We start from the raw sequence: 19,368 nt of genomic DNA, 5'->3' as shown, positions 1-19,368 counted from the left end.
ACCATCAATGGATCCACTGCAGTTCGCCTACCAGACTCGCATCGGGGTGGAGGACGCCATCATCTACCTTCGGCACAGAGCTCTCTCACACCTGGAGAGGCCGGATAGCACTGTGAGAATCATGTTCTTTGATTTGTCCAGTGCATTCAATACCATCCTCCCAGGGCTTCTGGGGGACAAGCTGGAGCGCACAGGAGTGGATCACCACCTCACATCCTGGATTCTGGACTACCTCACCAACCGACCACAGTATGTGAGGATAAAGGACCTGGTCTCGGACAGGGTGGTCTGCAGCACTGGGGTTCCGCAGGGAACAGTGCTAGCTCCATTCTTGTTCACCCTGTACACGGCGGACTTCAGGCACAGCTCTGCAGACTCCTATCTACAGAAGTTCTCTGACGACTCTGCCATCGCCGGCCTCATCACGGGCGACGAGGACAGGGTGTACAGAGAACTGATCAAGGAGTTTGTGGACTGGTGCCAGCGGAACTGCCTCCGGATCAACGCGGGGAAAACCAAGGAGATGGTGGTAGATTTCCGCAGGCGCAGCCAGGTCCCCCCGACACCGGTGAACATCCAGGGAATGGACATCGAGAGGGTGGATTCTTATAAGTACCTGGGTGTCTACCTCAACAATAAACTGGACTGGACTGGAAACATTGATGCGCTATACAGAAAGGGCCAGAGCAGACTTTATCTGCTAAGGAGACTCAGGTCCTTTGGAGCGCAGGGGGCACTCCTAAGGACCTTCTACAACACGGTGGTCGCATCGGCCATCTTCTATGGAGTGGTCTGCTGGAGCAGCAGCATCTCAGCGGCGGAAGGGAAGAGGCTCGACAAGCTGGTCAGGAAGGCTAGCTCTGTCCTGGGTTGCCCCCTCGGCTCAGTGCAGGCGGTGGGAGAGAGGAGGATAATAATATAATAATAAACATTTATTTTTTATAGCGCTTTTCCAAATGCTCAAAGACGCTTTACAAAAACAGTCAAGACATAAAAACAAACAGACAAACTATCCTGACGGAGAAGCGGCGAACAAATAGCGCCAGCGTCCTCTCACGTCAGGGTCCGGCAGTAGACAATAAAGAACACAAGACACACAATTACAATTTTTAACACAAACAGCCATCACAGTGATTGCTCCAGGCACACCCTCACTGTGATGGAAGGCAAAGAAAAGTCTTATCTCCTCCTCATTCTTCTCCCGTGGTGCCACGAGGCGATCGAGGCTCCCAACTCTTGAAGCCCCCACCGGGCGATGGAAGTCCCAGGGCCGAGCCGAGCAGGCCGATGAAGGTCCTGAGCCCCCACCGGGCGATGGAAAGTGCCGCGGCCAAGCCACGCAGGGCGATGAGGGGCCTGCGAGCGGGTCAATCAAACCTCGCGCTTCGGGGCGGTCGAAGCTGCTACGGCTGGAGCTCCCGAAAGCCGGTCGCCAACCAGGGACCTGCGAGCTCCCGATGTTGCGGTCTGCAGGGCCCACGGCCGAAGCCTCCGAGATGGTAAGTCCAGGCCCTGCGACCGGAGTCTTCAAGGTCGATCCCAGCTGGAGGCTGCCGACTCCACGGTGTTAGGCCGTAGCACGAACGGAGACACGACACGGTAAAGGTCGCATCTCCGTTGAGGAGGAGATTGGAAAAAAAAAATTTCCCCACCCCCCCACCACCCCCCACATAAACAGAGTTAAAAATAAATCAAAAGAAACATTTAAACGATAAGAAAGACAAAAACAAAAAAAGACAGAGAGACTGCCGGTGAGCCGCAGCTGCAGAATGCAGCCACGCCCCCTCTTTGATGATGGCAAAGCTAACATCGCTGCTGGACAACGATTCCCACCCCATGCAGGACACTGTCACTGCACTGAGTAGCTCCTTCAGTGACAGACTCCTTCACCCCAAGTGCGTGAAGGAGAGATATAGGAGGTCCTTCCTTCCCGCTGCTGTGAGACTGCACAACCAGCACTGCTCCCAGCAGACCAGTCAACAGTAACAGTTAAGGAATACACAGTAAATTGATGACAATTTATCCTTGTCTTTACTTTTATTTATAATGAATGATCTCTTGCTATCCACTTTGCTACTGTAACACTGTAAATTTCCCCGGTGTGGGACGAATAAAGGAATATATTATCAGTCAGAGTGTAGAAGTTGGGATGTTATGTTACAGTTGCACAAGATATTGGTGAGGCCATATTTGGAGTATTCTGTTCACTTTCGGTCACCCTGTTATAGAAAAGATGTTGTTAAGCTGGAAAATGTGCAGAGAAGATTTACGAGGATGTTGCCAGGACTCGAGGGCCTGAGCTTTAGGGAGAGGCCTTGGAGGGCAAGAGGGGTAATCTTATGGAGATGCATGAGATCACGAGGGGACTATGTAGGGTCAATGCACAGTCTGCCTCAGAAAGCAGTGGAGGCCAATTCTCTGAATGCATTCAAGAGAGAGCTAGATAGAGCTCTTAAGGATAGCGGAGTCAGAGGGTATGGGGAGAAGGCAGGAACGGGGTACTGATTGAGAATGATCAGCCATGATCACATTGAATGGCGGTGCTGGCACGAAGGGCCGAATGGCCTCCTCCTGCACCTATTGTCTATTGTCTTTTACCCAGAGTAGGGGAATCAAAATCCATAGGTTTAAGGTGATAAGGGAAATATTTAATAGGAACCTGAGGGGCAACCTTTTCACACAGTGGGTGTTGGGTCTATGGAATGAGCTGTCATAGGAGGTAGTTGAAGCAGGTACTATCACATTATTTAAAAGACATTTGGACAGGTACATGGATCAGAATGTTTAAAAGGATGCAGGCCAAATGCAGGAAGGTGGGACTAGTGTAGATGGGGCACGTGGTCTGCATGGGCAGGTTCAGCTGAAAGGCCAGCTTCCGTGCTGTATGTCTCTGTGAGTGATACTTGATACAGGTCTACCACTGATTTTCTGACAACTGGTGGTCGGGCACCTCCTTTTATATGGACAAAAAGCATATCCCCCTACCCCCCTCCACCCCGCTCCCCTGGAAGTTCCCCCGAAAATGTGGCACCTAGGCCGCGTGAGGCGGCCAATCTCGACCTCATCGGGACTTCCGCGGTCGATTGCTCGGTCAAATTTGCCCCCTGCAGCCGGGGCTCCGGGACTCCGGCCCGGCCAGAGCCGGCATATCCGTTCCCACAGCCGACTTCCGAGGCAAATATAAAATATAAACTGAATGGGAATAGAATGACCTGCGACCCCCATTCCCAGCTCCCACAGTCTCCTCAACTCATTCAGTCGGCTGAGTTACTCCAGCACTTGGTGTTCCAGTGTGCCCACTCGCTCCCCATGGGGCTCCCTCCCCTCTCCCCTGCTGTCACTTCCAAAGTGGAGTATTTTGGCGACTCTAGGGGAGAAGGAGGAGGCGGCGGTGGTGGTGGGGAGGGGTGGGGTGGGAGGAGGGGCGGAGAATGGAGGGGGGAGCTGTGTAAATACTACACTGAAATGGCAATTGGGCTCCCACAGCGTTGTAAGAAACGGGTAATGAATACACTGGGCTAAGATTGCATGCCAACCTCCTCTGCTGTTCTTGGACACTGTGTGGATTGGGTCAGACTGGGTGAATAACTAGTGTCCATCTTTGTCTTATTTCTCAATCGATTTTATACTGGAAGTGTGAGATGCTGCAATCTCTATATTACTAAAACTTTCCACCGCAACCCTCTGTACAGGTTTACTCTCGAAAATATGATCACTAAGAATGGTAAAGTAGATCCTAGATATAAACCGAAGATAGACACAAAACGCTGGATTAACTCAGCGGGACAGGCAGCATCTCTGGAGAGAAGGAATGGCTGATGTTTCGGGTCGAGACCCTTCTTCAGACTGGTTTGGGATAAGGGAAACGAGAGAAATAGATGATCATATCATATCATATATATACAGCCGGAAACAGGCCTTTTCGGCCCTCCAAGTCCGTGCCGCCCAGCGATCCCCGTACATTAACACTATCCTACACCCACTAGGGACAATTTTTACATTTACCCAGCCTGTGGGAGGAAACCGAAGATCTCGGAGAAAACCCACGCAGGTCGCGGGGAGAACGTACAAACTCCTTACAGTGCAGCACCCGTAGTCAGGATCGACCCTGAGTATCCGGCACTGCATTCGCTGTAAAGCAGCAACTCTACTGCTGCGCTACCGTGCCGCCCGATCTAGAGATAGAAAGAACGATGAATGAAAGATACGCAAAAAAGTAGCGATGATAAAGGAAACAGGCCATTGTGAGCTGTGTGCTGGGTGAAAACGAGAAGCTGGTGCGACTTAGGTGGGGGAGGGATAGAGAGAGAGGGAATGCCGGGGCTACCTGAAGTGAGAGAAATCAATATTCACACCACTGGGCTGTAAGCTGCCCAAGTGAAATATGAGATGCTGTTCCTCCAATTTGCATTTAGCCTCACTCTGACAATGGAGGAGACCGAGGACAGAAAGGTCAGTGTGGGAATGGGAAGGAGAATTAAAGTGTCCAGCAACCGGGAGATCAGGTAGGATCAGGCGGGCTGAGTGAAGGTGTTCCGTGATACGATCGCCCAGTCTGCGTTTGGTCTCGCCGATGTGTACGAGTCCACATCTTGAACAACGGATACAGTAGATGAGGTTGGAGGAGGTGCAAGTAAACCTCTGCCCAACCTGAAAGGACTGTCGGGGTCCCTGGACAGAGTCGAGGGAGGAGGTGTAGGGACAGGTGTTGCATCTCCTGCGGTCGCAGGGGAAGGTGCCTGGGGAGGGGATGGTTTGGGTGGGAAGGGATGAGTTAACCAGGGAGTTGCGGAGGGACCGGTCTCTGCGGAAGGCGGAGAGGGGTGGAGATGGAAAAATGTGGCTGGTGGTGGGATCCCGTTGGAGGTGGTGGAAATTTCGGCGAATTATGTGTTGAATATTCATAGCACTGGGCTGCATGTACAATTCTCGCAAGGCCCACTAGGTGGTGGCAAGGAGCAGGGATTTGACTGTTTTGCCTTTCATCAGCAGGTTTAGTGACTCAATCCAATATCCGCATCAAGTGCTTGCTTGCCTTGTATTGCTCAGCTCCACAACCAGGTGCAATAACTGAGGCTTGCATAGTCACTTAGTCATCCTTGAATGACCTAAATATAAAGTTGATTAAAGGGCAATAAATCTTGATGCAAACGCATCATGGCTATCAATCACAGTGTACAAAATCATGAGAGCAATGGATCGGGTAGATGCACGAGTCTTTTACCCAGAGTAGGGGAATCGAGGACCAGAGGACATAGGTTCAATGTGAACCGGAAAAGATTTAATAGGAAACTTTTTCACACAGAGGGTGGTGGGTGTACGGAACAAGCTGCCAGAGGAGGTAGTTGAGGCTGGGACTATCCCAACGTTTACGAAACAGTTGGACAGGTACATGGATAGGACAGTTTTGGAGGGATATGGGCCAAGCGCAGACAAGTGGGACTAGGGTAGCTGGGACATTGTTGGCCGGTGTGGGCGAGTTGGGCCGAAGGGCCTGTTTCCACACTGTATCACTCTATGACTCTATCTAATCAACAAACCTTGGTATCGCGATGTTGTCTGGAGATGCAGCGCTCAGAAGCCATCATTCCGTATCACGGGATCAAAATTCCTTTCTATTTTCGTCCAACATTCAATTAATTTTATTTATTTTCGTTTCCCCAGCAACTGTCTGATACCATCAAATTTGCCCATTGCTCCAATTTAAAATTTTAACTCGCGGGCTGGTCCTGCCTTTATCCATAACTATCGTAAACCTAATGGAACAGTGGTTGCTGGTCCCAAAAGGCTCATCCACAAACACTTCATCCACTTGCTCCTCCCAATTTCCTAAGACTAGATGAAGCTTTGCCCTCTCCCTTGTATGGCCCTCCAAATATCGCCAGAGGAAACTTTCCTGAACACATATGAAACATTCTGCCCCTTCTAAGCATTTTGCACTATGACAGTCCCAGAAGGGTGTACTGGCTCTGTAGAGGGTCCAGAGGAGGTTTACAAGAATGATCCCAGGAATGAGTAGGTTAACCTATGATGAGCGTTTGACGGCACTGGGCCTACACTGGGCTGGAGTTTAGAAAAATGAGGGGGGGGGACCTCATTGAAACATACAGAATAGTGAAAGGCTTGGATAGAGTGGATGTGGAGAGGATGTTTCCACCAGTGGGAGAGTCTAGGACTAGAGGCCGTAGCCTCAGAATTAAAAGAAGTTCTGTTTGGAAGGCGATGAGGAGAAATTTATTTTGTCAGAGGGTGGTGAATCTGTGGAAATCTTTGCCATGGAAGGCTATGGAGGCCGTTAGTGGATATTTTTAAGGCAGAGATAGATAGATTCTTGATTAGTACGGGTGTCAGAGGTCATGGGGAGAAGGCAGGAGAATGGGGTGAGGAGGAAGAGATAAATCAGCCATGATAGTAAAGTTGATGGGCCGAATGGCCTAATTCTACTCTTATCACGTATGACCTTATGACAATACTAGGCAAGTTAAATTCCCTACTCTGACAACCTTTAAACTTTCCCCCTTTGACCTTAAAACTGTGTCCTCCAATCTTTAACATTTCCACCATTGGGGAAAAAAAATTATCTATCCTATCTGTGCCTCTTGTAATTTTGTATACTTCTATCAGGTCGTACTTCAGACCATGATATTCCAGAAAAAACTATCAAAAGTTTGTTCAACTTCTACTCATAACTAATATACATAAATACAGGTAGACACAAAATGCTGGAGCAACTCAGCGGGTCAGGCAGCATCTCTGGAGAGAAAGAATGGGTGACGTTTCGGGTCGAGACCCTTCTTCAGACTGAAGAAGGTTCTCGACCCAAAACGCCACCCGTTCCTTCTCTCCCGAGATGCTGCCTGACCCTCTGAGTTACTCCAGCATTTTGTGTCTACCTTCGATTTAAACCAGCATCTGCAGTTTTCTTTCCTACACAAATACAGGCATGATTCTGGCAAACATCTTCTCCACCCTCTCAAACGTCTGTCTTCCTTCCTTTGGTGTGATGGCCAGAACAGTCATACAACTGATCGAATGTGGCCTGACCAAAACAGCTGCAACATGACTTCCTGAATGTTATGCTTAATACCCCGATGAAGAACAACATGCTAAATACCCATATGTCTTTACCAACCTATCCACTTGTATTGCCTCTCTCAAGGGGGCCCGAGACCACTCTGTACAGTATATCAGTGCTGTTAGGGGTCTTGCCATTAATGTAAACTTTTCTCAAAATGTGTGCCCCAACACACTCTTTCACACTAAACTTGATCTGCCATTTCTCCGCTTTATTAGTATTCAATATTCAGTTGTGTCACTTGACAATCTCCCTCACTAACCACAGCTCCACCAACTTTATGTGTAATCTGCAAATGTTCTTTAGTTTTTTAGTTTTAGTTTTAGTTTTAGAATTTCTTCAGACTTCAGACTGAAGAATCTCGACCCGAAACGTCACCCGTTCCTTCTCTCCAGAGATGCTGCCTGTCCCGCTGAGTTACTCCAACATTTTGTGTCTATCTTCGGTTTAAACCCACATCTGCAGTTCCATCCTACACATTTCCCCTGTACAAAGCCATGCTGACACATTAATAAGTCCATGTATTTCCAAATGCAAGTAAGTTTAGTTTAGTTTATTAGTTTAGTTTAGAGATACAGCGCGGAACCAGGCCTTTCGGCCCACCGGGTCTGTGCCGACCAGCGATCCCCACACATTAACACTATCCTACACCCACTGGGGACAATTCTTTTACATTTACCAAGCCAATTAACCTACAAACCTGTACGTCTTTGGAGTGTGGGAGGAAACCGAAGATCTCGGAGAAACCCCACGCAGATCACGGGCAGAACATGCAAACTCCATACAGACAGCACCCGTAGTCGGGATGGAACCCGGGTCTCCGGCGCTGCATTCGCTGTAAGGCGGCAACTCTACCGCTGCGCCACCGTGCTGCACCATGCCGTTAATTAGGGATTATCCGGGCTGTGATATTCCTACAGGGTAGTTGTGTCCCTTTGTAGTTATGATATTCAGACCTGTCTCCTTTCTTGACGATGACCACGATTATAAAATGTCTATGGTTCCCTGAAATAGCCATGATCACGGTGAATGGCGGTGCTGGCTCGAAGGGCAGAATGGCCTACTCCTGCACCTATTGTCTATTGTCCTCTTCTTTCCAGGTGGAGGCAATGAAACTGGGGATAAGTGAATCCATATCTATAGGGATATAGAATTGTGACTTTGTTACTGAGTTTTGTCATTTTGTACGGATACTGTCTGGTTCTGAGGCCTTTTTGTGTTGGGAAATGAGCTTCCCAACTTCTTGTTGGTCAATGAGCTTCCCAACTTCTTGTTGGTCAGGTGCACGGTGGCGCAGCGGTAGAGTTGCTGCCTTACAGCGAATGCAGCGCCGGAGACCCTGGTCCGATCCTGACTACGGGTGCTGTCCGTACGGAGTTTGTACGTTCTCCCCGTGACCTGCGTGGGTTTTCTCCGAGATCTTCGGTTTCCTCCCACACTCCAAAGACGTACAGGTTTGTAGGTTAATTGGCCTGGTAAATGTAAAAATTGTCCTCAGTGGGTTTAGGATGGTGTTAATGTGCGGGGATCGCTGGTCGGCGCGGACCCGGTGGGCCGAAGGGCTTGTTTCCGCGCTGTATCTCTAAACTAAACTAAACTAAACTAAATAAGTGAGTAGGATGATATTAATTTTTCCTGTAATTAATGATATCCATTTTATGATCAGTAATTATTTTAAGTGCATCATTTGCTGGGATAATGAAGCTAACAAGCGTAATAATGGCTGAATGTTTCCCCCATTTAGCCTGCCAGCTGAAGTCTGTTTAGGATCTAAATGACAAGCTTCTTAATGAACAAGTTCAATGAATTTAATCTCTTTGTGAACTTGTGCATGAACTTTTTGTTTAGATATTGTTAATATAATTACTGGGAAAAGAGCAGAAGCATTAACGCAAAACAGGATATGGTATCACTTGGATGTGATTCATGAGCTTTGAACTTGGTGAATTTCAAATAGAGTTTTATTTTATTTTATTCCATGTAAACAGTAGCAAACTTGACATTTTTACAGATGTAAATGTCAACTGTTTGCAAATGACTGGGGAAATTGATGAATCTTATGAATCCCCTTGTTAACAGAAGGATTGATGAGAAGAGATCCAGAAACTGAACATTTTGCTTTATACTGCAGCTTCATACAATTTTGGTTCAGATTTATTTTGACTATTGTGTACAGTTCTGGACGCACAAACCATGGATAAGACGCTGTGGAGGTTTACCAGAATGCTGCCTGGATGTATTGGCTATGAGGAGTGGTTGGACAATCTTCAATTGTTTCCTCTAGAGCATGAGCGGATGAGCAGTGACCTGACAGAAGTATCTAAAATCATGAGAGGCATAAATAGTTTACAAAGTCAGAAAGAAAATCCAGAATGGAAATGTCAGACTAGAGGGCATAGCTTTAAGATCAGAGGGGAAAAGTGTAAAGGAGATTCATGGGGCAAGTTTTTCCCACAGAGACATGGATGTCTGGAACGCACCGCCAGGATTGGTATTGAAGGAGAAACGCAAGTGGCGTTTAAGAAACTTTGAAATAGACACATTGAAATGCAAGGAATGGAAGAATATGGATCACATGCATTCATTTATAGATTTGAGCTTTTTATATTTCACCAAATTAGTTAAAAATATGCTAAATATTATAAACTAACATTTTTTTTGACAGGTCCAAATGTTATTTTCTGAAACGTTGTACAAAAGAAATCCATTCACACATCTTGTGATTTTATACGAAAACTAAGCAGGCGGAATGTCATGTCAAAAGTATTTCACAGAGGGTGGTGGGTCATACTAGGTTAATTCCCGGAATGGCGGGACTGTCATATGTTGAAAGACTGGAGCGACTAGGCTTGTATACACTGGAATTTAGAAGGATGAGAGGGGATCTTATCGAAACGTATAAGATTATTAAGGGGTTGGACACGTTAGAGGCAGGAAACATGTTCCCAATGTTGGGCGAGTCCAGAACCAGGGGCCACAGTTTAAGAATAAGGGGTAGGCCATTTAGAACGGAGATGAGGAAAAACTTTTTCAGTCAGAGAGTTGTGAATCTGTAGAATTCTCTGCCTCAGAAGGCAGTGGAGGCCAATTCTCTGAATGCATTCAAGAGAGAGCTAGATAGAGCTCTTAAGGATAGCGGAGTCAGGGGGTATGGGGAGAAGGCAGGAACGGGGTACTGATTGAGAATGATCAGCCATGATCACATTGAATGGCGGTGCCGGCTCGAAGGGCCGAATGGCCTCCTCCTGCACCTATTGTCTATTGTCTATTGAGTGGAATGTGCCTCCTGGGGTGGTGGTGGAGGTAGAGACAATAGTGGTGTTTAGGAGGCTTTTAGAAAGGCACATGGACATGCAGCGAATGGAGGGACATACACTTTTCTATGTTCTAAGTGTATTGATATTGAATGAATGAATGAATGAATAAGTTTATTGGCCAAGTATGTACACATACAAGTAATGTGCCTTGGTGCTCCGCTCGCAAGTAACAACATGAACATTCAGTAAACAATTTCGAATAAAGCATAAAACATTAAAACATTAAGAATACAACAATACAACATTACAGTTTAAACATGTGAGTGAAATAAACCAGAGCAAAAAGAGACTACAGACTTTGCTTATTGAGCAGAACTATCACTCGTGGGAAAAAAAGCTGTTTTTATGTCTGGCTGTGGCTGCTTTGACAGTCCAGCCTTCCAGAGGGAAGTGCTTCGAAGAGTTTGTGGCCAGGATGAGAGGGGTCAGAGATGATCTTGCCCGCTCTTTTCCTGGCCCTTGCAGTTCGTCAATGGGGGGAAGGTTGCAGCCAACAACCTTCTCAGCTGATCCAAGTCCAAGTCTATTGCCAAGTCTATTGGTATTTAGAGGTCTTGGGCATTTTATGAAGATAATCAGAGCTGACTGTTTTTATTCTTTTGTTTTCCAGTTACAGATGGTGGAGCTGTTCTTGTCCAAGGGGCAAAGGGATCACCTCCATCTGACAGTTACAAGGTGCAGTGGAAGGATGGTTTGAAATCAGATCAATTATATGGAAGTCACTGTCTTTGTTGTAAAATATGATTTAGTTGGTTTCTTAAAATTAATGTCATGGAGAGTAGTCATAACTTCCACAAAAGATTACAGTTGATGTTCATTAAAATGTATTTATTCACTAGAGTAGGAAAGGAACTGCAGATGCTGGTTTAAACTGAAGATAGACACAAAAAGGCGGAGTAACTCAGCGGGACAGAATGCATATGGTCGTAAGGAATAGGAGTAGAATTATGCCATCAAGTCTACTCCACCATTCAATCATGGCTGATCTATCTCTCCGTCCGAACCCCATTCTCCTGCCTTCTCCCCATAACCCCTGACACCCCGTACTAATCAAGAATCTATCTACCTCTGCCTTAAAAATATCCACTGACTTGGCCTCCACAGCCTTCTGTGGCAAAGAATCCCACAGATTCGCCACCCTCTGACGAAAGAAATTCCTCCTCGTCTCCTTCCGCAAAGAACCTTCTTCAGACTGAAGAGTCCGAAAAAGGGTCTCGGCCCGAAACGTCACCCGTTCTTTCCATCCAGAGATGCTGCCTGTCCCGCTGAGTTACTCCAGCATTTTGTGCCTTTATTCACTAGTTGTGGACTTTCTTGGCAGTGTTCTCTATTCCTGACTGCAAATTAATATGTTGAGGATGATGAAAGGAAGCAGTATGATTATGTGGTGTGTGAAGGCTGATTAACTACCAGAAAAGCTGTGCATGGAATGAACCGTTTCAGTTTTAGTTTGTGGTCACATGTTCCGAGATACGGTGAGGCACATAATATGACCACTTTTTTTAGATTTCGATTTTATTTATTAGATTTAGAGATACAGCGTAGCAACAGGCCCTTCGGCCCACCGGGTCCGTGCCGCCCAGCGATCCCCGCACATTAACATTATCCTACACCCACTAGGGACAATTTTTACATTTACCCAGCCAATTAACCTGCAAACCTGCAGGTCTTTGGAGTGTGGGAGGAAACCGAAGATCTCAGAGAAAACCCACGCAGGTCACGGGGAAAACGTACAAACTCCGTACAGTACAGCACCCGTAGTCAGGATCGAACCTGAGTCTCCGGCGCTGCATTCGCTGTAAGGCAGCAACTCTACCGCTGCGCCACCGTGCCCACCCTATACAGAGCTGAATTCCTCTCATCCTTCCATACCACTTGAATGGATCGTCCTTTGCACTCTCCACCTGCTCAACCTGCAGGGGTCTCCCTGAGCGTGTGAGGCCTGCCATTGTAGCGCACCATCTTACTTCCGCTACATGACTTTTATTACAGTTAGGTCTAACTTAAACTGGAAAAACAACATCTTCAGTCCAGCAAATAAGTCTTGAATCTCAAATAACTGGATGTGGAGAGGATGTGTTCACTAGTGGGAGAGTCTAGGACTGGAGGGCATAGCCTCAGAATTAAAGGATGTTCCTTGAGGAAGGAGATGAGGAGGGATTTCTTTAGTCAGAAGACTGTGGCGTTCTTTGTCACAGAAGGCTGTGGAGGCCAAGTCAGTGGATATTTTTAAGTTAGAGGTAGATAGATTCTTGATTAGTTCGGGTGTCTGTGGCTCTGGGGAGAAGGCAGGAGAATGGGGTTAGGAGGGAGGGATAGATCAGCCATGATTGAATGGCGGTGTAGATTTGATGGGCCGAATGGCCTAATTCTGCTCCTATAACTTATGAACTTATTTTTGTTTGCAACTCTTATTTTTTCCTTTTAGTTTCTGTCCCAGTAGGCCAGGCAAAGCAACATTACACAGACTTTACAACACATGCACAGGGTAGGGGAATCAAGAACCAGAGGTCATAGGTTTAAGGTGAGAGGGATAGGATTTAATAGGAACCTGAAGGGCAACTTCTTCAATCAAAGGTTGGCGGGTATATGAAATGAGCTGCCAGAGGAGGTAGTTGAGGCTCGGACAGGAATGTAGATAAGAAATGTTTAGAGGGATGTGGACCAAATGCAAGAAAATGGGACTATCTTAGCTAGGGTTGCCAACTATCTCACTTCCAAATAAGGGACAAGGTGATGTCACCACCCCGCGCCCCACGTGACCTCACCCATGTGCTCCAGCTCCACCAATGGCGGCCGCCCGGGCCGGGGGGCGGGTTGCTACGCAACCTCCGCTAGGCGGCGCCCAGGCCTCCGGACCTACACTGTCCGTACCTACACAGTCTGGACCTGCACTGTCCGGGCCTACAGTGTCCGGGCCTACAGTGTCCGGGCCTACAGTGTCCGGGCCTACAGTATCCGGGCCTACAGTGTCCGGGCCTACAGTGTCCGGGCCTACAGTCACTCCCCGGGCCTAATACGGGACATGGGCGATCCCATATGGGACAAACCAATTTAGCTCAAAATACGGGATGTCCCGGCTAATAAGGGACAGCGGGCAACCCTAATCTTAGATGAGGCATCTTGGTCCGCCTTGAGTTGGCTGCCTTGAGAGCCATATCGTATGACTCTCTGAAACCAAAAAGGAGCTTAATCTGATTTTAATTGCCTCTTAACTGCCACAATCCCATACCAGGTCCCCCCACCAACCCTCCCAATGCAAGACTCTGGTTGATTATTCTTCCCTTCCTAATTCCCTCCTCCACTTGGAATCACTGGTTTATTCTCAGCTGCCACCCATACTAGTTGTCTAATCATTCCTCCCCCCTCTCACAGTGTGGGTCCCAATATGTGCAACTACTATTTAGTGTCTTGGGTACAAACCAAATACTAGATTGAAATATCAGACAAGAGTTTGTTTTTTAACTTATTGTCTTGGAGTGCAGCCCATGTTTACATCTTCTGAGACCAGGTACTCCCAATTAAGGCATTTAAAATACATATAATCCTCCAACATTTCCGTCACTTCCAACAGGATCCCACTACTGGCCACATCTTCCCATCTCCACCCCTTTCTGCAAAGACTGTTCCCTCTGCAACTCCCTGGTCAACTTGTCCCTTCCCACCCCCTCCCCAGGTACTTTCCCCTGCAACCGCAGGAGATGCAACACCTGTCCCTTTTCCTCCCCCCTCAACTCCATCCAAAGACCCCAACAGTCTTTTCAGGCGAGGCAGAGGTTCACTTGCACCTCCTCCAACCTCATCTACTGTATCCGCTGTTCCAGGTGTCAACTCCTGTACATCGGCGAGACCAAGCGCAGGCTCGGCGATCGTTTCACTGAACACCTCCCCTAACACCTACCTGATCCCCCGGTGGCTCAGCACTTTAACTCCCCCTCCCATTCCCAATCTGACCTTTCTGTTCTGGGCCTCCTCCATTGTCAGAGTGAGGCCCAGCGCAAATTGGAGGAACAGCACCTCATATTTCACTTGGGTAGCTTACACCCCAGTGGTATGAACATTGGCTTCTCAAATAGCCCTTGCTTTCCCTCTCTCTCCATCCACTCCCCCTTCCCAGCTCTTATTGTCTCCGACTACATTCTATCTCTGTCCCGCCCTCTGCCCTGACATCAGTCCGAAGAAGGGTCTCGACCCGAAACGTCGCCCATTCCTTCTCTCCAGAGATGCTGCCTGTCCCGCTGAATTGCTGAAATTTTACAGCACAGGAATAACCATTTGACCCATTCCACTACTAACTGTCCTTTTTATTTATTTTTCTTTATTATTATCCTCAGTCTTAAATTTAGATTACGTTTAAATAACGCGCAGCCTCCTACACATAGTATGTAAATAATTGTATTTGACTTTGTTGCTGACATTCCATGCTATGTCTCTGTAGATTTGTGCTACGTATTTAGATGGCTACCGATCAATAGCGGTGTGTCCAGTGGCAGGCCGACGATCTGTGGAGAAGGGAAGAAAAACAGCAGAGAGCATTTTGAAGAGGTATGTGCCCTAGAAGGATTGAAGTGAGCTGGGCCTAAATTTTCTTTATCTCATAAGTTCATGTGATAGGTGCAGAATTAGGCCATTCAGCCCATCAAGTCTACTCCGCCATTCAATCATGGCTGATCTATCTCTCTCTCCCAACCCCAGTCTCCTGCCTTCTCCTCCCATAACCCCTGACACCAGTACTAAATCAAGAATCTATCTCTGCCTTAAAAATATCCATTGACATGGCCTCCACAGCCTGTGTTCATCTCCCTCTTCCACACTTCCCTGTCCCTCCCTACCTCTGTTTCTCTTCTCCTCAACTCCCCCTTACCGACTCCGCTCACTACCCCGTTCCTACCTATCCACTTTTGTGCTCTTTCTTATCATCCCAATCTCCTTGTCCACTCTCTCTTTCATTTCGTTTTTCAAGCTCACTTTCACCCATCCCCTTCTCTGTGCTTCCCCCTCTCTGCCACCTTCCTGCCTTTCCCTCGTTTCTCCCAATTTGTTTTTTTTTTAAGCCCCCTGACAGACTTCGTCCATCGGAAAACCAACCGCTTCCAAGAGGCCAAATTATAAAAACAAACTGCTGCTGGAACTCAGTGGTTCAGGCAGCATCTGTTAGACAATAGACAATAGGTGCAGGAGGAGGCCATTCGGCCCTTCGAGCCAGCACCGCCATTCAATGTGATCATGGCTGATCATTCTCAATCAGTACCCTGTTCCTGCCTTCTCCCCATACCCCCTGACTCCGCTATCCTTAAGAGCTCTATCTAGCTCTCTCTTGAATGCATTCAGAGAATTGGCCTCCACTGCCTTCTGAGGCAGAGAATTCCACAGATTCACAACTCTCTGACTGAAAACGTTTTTCCTCATCTCAGTTCTAAAAAAAGTTTTTCCTCATCTCAGTTCAGAGGGAAATAGAAAGATGACATTTCAACTTGGTATCCTTCTTCTGACTGATGGAGTGGAGGTGAGATAGCTGGTAGAGAGAGGTGAGGACAAGGCTTGGGGCAAGTGGAGGAGGACGTTGAGGAGGTCCCTGTACACAGAGCGCCAGTGGCCGGCAAAATGGTTGCCTAGTCTACGCTTGGTCCACTGATGCAGAACACTGCAATAGGGCGGCACGGTGGCGCAGAGGTAGAGTTGCTGCCTTACAGCGAATGCAGCGCCAGAGACCCGGGTTCCATCCCGACTACGGGCGCTGTCTGTACAGGGTTTGTACGTTCTCCCCGTGACCTGCGTGGGTTTTCTCCAAGATCTTCGATTTCCTCCCACACTCCAAAGACGTACAGGTTTGTAGATTAATTGGCTTGGTAAATGTAAAAATTGTCCCTAGTGGGTATAGGATAGTGTTAATGTGCAGGGATCGCTGGTCGGCGCGGACCCGGTGGGCCGAAAGGGCCTGTTTCCGCACTGTATCTCGAAACTAAACTAAACTTCACTAGGAGAGCACTGAATGCAATAGATGAGTTTGGAAAATCACCGTTGAATTGGAGAATTCAATGTTCCTACTGTTGGGTTATGGGCTAGCCATGTGGATGGTTATGTTGGGTTATGGGCTAGCCAAGTGGATGGTTATTAATCATCCCTACTCCTCTTCACATTCTTAAACTGACCTTTCTGTCCTGGGTCCCCTCCATTTCCAGAGTGGGATTACATGTAAACTGGAGAAACAGCACCTCATATTCCGCCTGGGTAGCTTACAAGCTGACAATATGAACGTTGAGTGTGTACGAAAGACTGAGTCTTGAGTCTGAAGAAGGGTCTCCACCCGAAACGTCACGCAATCCTTCTCTCCAGAGATGCTGCCTGACCCGCTGAGTTACTCCAGCATTTTGTGTCTACCTTCAATGTGAAAACATAGTTGGAAATGCCAAGCAATGTGAAACAGCTGAGAAATGCATTTCGCTTTGTTGCCAATACATTGTTAGCACAATGCAATAAAATGGCCTGTACTGTCCAAACAGGTTTACGGGCCATTCTGCTTAAATATTAAACATTGTCAACCTGCAATGCAAGTTGTATCTTTGCTAATCTTAATGATTTTAAACAAATCGCTCAGTCTGTTTTGTTGATCCACCAAGGACGCGACGTGTTTTCAAGGAAGTTGGCCTAGATGACTTCAAATCGGTCAATGTGCAGATTCTGGGATCTGAAGAAATCTATGGAAGGCAAGCTGTAAAGACAAGTAATGTAAGTGGAATTATCCAATTAAACTATAATTATAACTATAACAGTCAGATGCAGAAACAGTCAGAAGAAATGTGACCAGAAATGCGAGCACCAGACGCACAATATGTTAGTGGTTGCACATTTCAATCCGTTCTATTTATTTGAGTGAAGGTGAATATTTGCATCTATATTCTAATACTCTCGTTTGTTTGTTTGTTTGTTTGTTCCTGAACTACAGCCAAAACGGTACACGATAGCGCAACAAGTTTAGGCCCTCCTTACTCACCGTCGTTCCTTTGGTGCTAATGGAAGAAGTTTCATTGAAATCGGTGTTATATTTTTAAAGTTATTCACATTTTTAAGTTTAAATCTATCTCCTAGGGAGGGGGGGGGTGTAGGAGGGAGGGGAGGGGAGGAGGATGGAGGATAAGGGGGGTTGAGGGGGGGAGGGGAGGGGGGAGAGAGGGAGGAGGGCGGGGGGGGGGGGAGAGGGGAGGCGGAGGGGGGAGGGGGAGGGGGGATAGGAGAGGGTGCTGCACCAATGCAGGAGAGGTTTGGGCCCAAAGGGTCCACTTGGTCTAGCAGCTTTTAGATGTCAATAGTCAATAGTGCTTTATTTGTCACATATGGAACTGCATAGTGAAATTCGTTTTGCATATATTACTCGTGCGGGTGCTGCCATTTTTGGTGCCATTGTTCAGAGTCCAATGTCCGGTCGGCCCGCGCGCTGGAGCAGTTCCCGTGAACCGATGCCCCTCTCCTCTCCTCGCCCGGCCATCTTCGTGTCCCGGGGCTGCCTCCTACAACCTAACAGAAGGCGCTGGAGGCATTACTCCGGTTCGCCCTCCCACCTGTCCTTGCTCGTCACGTCTGATCTCTCCAGCTCCCTCCCGGTTCTGCTGACCAACGGGCTTTCTTTTCTCGGGCAGCATGAAGTGTAGACAATAGACAATAGGTGCAGGAGGATGCCATTCGGCCCTTCGAGCCAGCACCGCCATTCAATGTGATCATGGCTGATCATTCTCATTCAGTACCGCGTTCCTGCCTTCTCCCCATACCCCCTGACTCCGCTATCCTTAAGAGCTCTATCTAGCTCTCTCTTGAATGCATTTAGAGAATTGGCCTCCATTGCCTTCTGAGGCAGTGAATTCCACAGATTCACAACTCTCTGACTGAAAAAGTTTTTCCTCATCTCAGTTCTAAATGGCCTACCCCTTATTCTTAAACTGTGGCCCCTTGTTCTGGACTCCCCCAACATTGGGAACATGTTTCCTGCCTCTAACGTGTCCAACCCCTTAATAATCTTATACGTTTCGATAAGATCTCCTCGCATCCTTCTAAATTCCAGTGTATACAAGCCTGGTCGCTCCAGTCTTTCAACATATGACAGTCCCGCCATTCCGGGAATTAACCTAGTAAACCTACGCTGCACGCCCTCAATAGCAAGAATATCCTTCCTCAAATTTGGAGACCAAAACTGCACACAGTACTCCAGGTGCGGTCTCACTAGGGCCCTGTACAACTGCAGAAGGACCTCTTTGCTCCTATACTCAACTCCTCTTGTTATGAAGGCCAACATTCCATTGGCTTTCTTCACTGCCTGCTGTACCTGCATGCTTCCTTTCAGTAACTGATGCACTAGGACACCCAGATCTCGTTGTACGTCCCCTGTTCCTAACTTGACACCATTCACTCTGCCTTCCTATTCTTACCACCAAAGTGGATAACCTCATACTTATCCACATTAAACTGCATCTGCCATGCATCCGCCCACTCACCCAACCTGTCCAAGTCACCCTGCAACCTCATAGCATCTTCCTCACAGTTCACACTACCACCCAGCTTTGTATCAAGTGTAGATGGAATCGATGTCAGAAGTCTGGTCGACATCTATATAACTCTTTGCAAATTCTTGTGGTCATGGGCGGAACTTGCTCTAGACCAAAGGTAGACACAAAATGCTGGAGCAACTCAGCAGGACAGGCAGCATCGCTGGAGAGAAGGAATGGGTGACCTATCGAGTCTCGACCCGAAAGGACACCCATTCCTTCTCTCCAGAGATGCAGCCTGTCCCGCTGAGTTACTCCAGCACTTTGTGTGTCTATCTTCGGTGTAAACCAGCATCTGCAGTTCGCTGCCACGTGTTTCTAGACCAAGCTGTGAAGCAACCTGGCAGTATGCTTTTATGGGGTGTGTCTATGGAGGTTTATGAGCGTTTTTGGAGAAATGCTGTATTTCCTCAGTCTCCTCTTGGAAGCAGAGTTCTGT

The 19,368-nt window shown here is 47.6% G+C and overlaps 1 protein-coding gene across 1 annotated transcript in view; it reads left to right on the top strand.

Moving 5' to 3' along the window:
• LOC144597784 (uncharacterized) overlaps positions 1-19,368 on the top strand; it is a 126,188-nt gene that overhangs the window by 38,102 nt on the left and 68,718 nt on the right. The window contains exons 10-12 of the mRNA XM_078407366.1: positions 11,003-11,067; positions 14,831-14,937; positions 17,013-17,121. Coding sequence (XP_078263492.1) covers positions 11,003-11,067; positions 14,831-14,937; positions 17,013-17,121 — 281 coding nt within the window. The remainder of the gene's footprint in view (positions 1-11,002; positions 11,068-14,830; positions 14,938-17,012; positions 17,122-19,368) is intronic.

Source organism: Rhinoraja longicauda, chromosome 1, assembly GCF_053455715.1.
Source record: "Rhinoraja longicauda isolate Sanriku21f chromosome 1, sRhiLon1.1, whole genome shotgun sequence".
In the NCBI taxonomy this organism is placed as follows: Eukaryota; Metazoa; Chordata; class Chondrichthyes; order Rajiformes; family Arhynchobatidae; genus Rhinoraja; species Rhinoraja longicauda.
The sequence above is the reverse complement of the archived record's forward strand: the minus strand, read 5'-3'. Positions and strand labels throughout refer to the sequence as shown.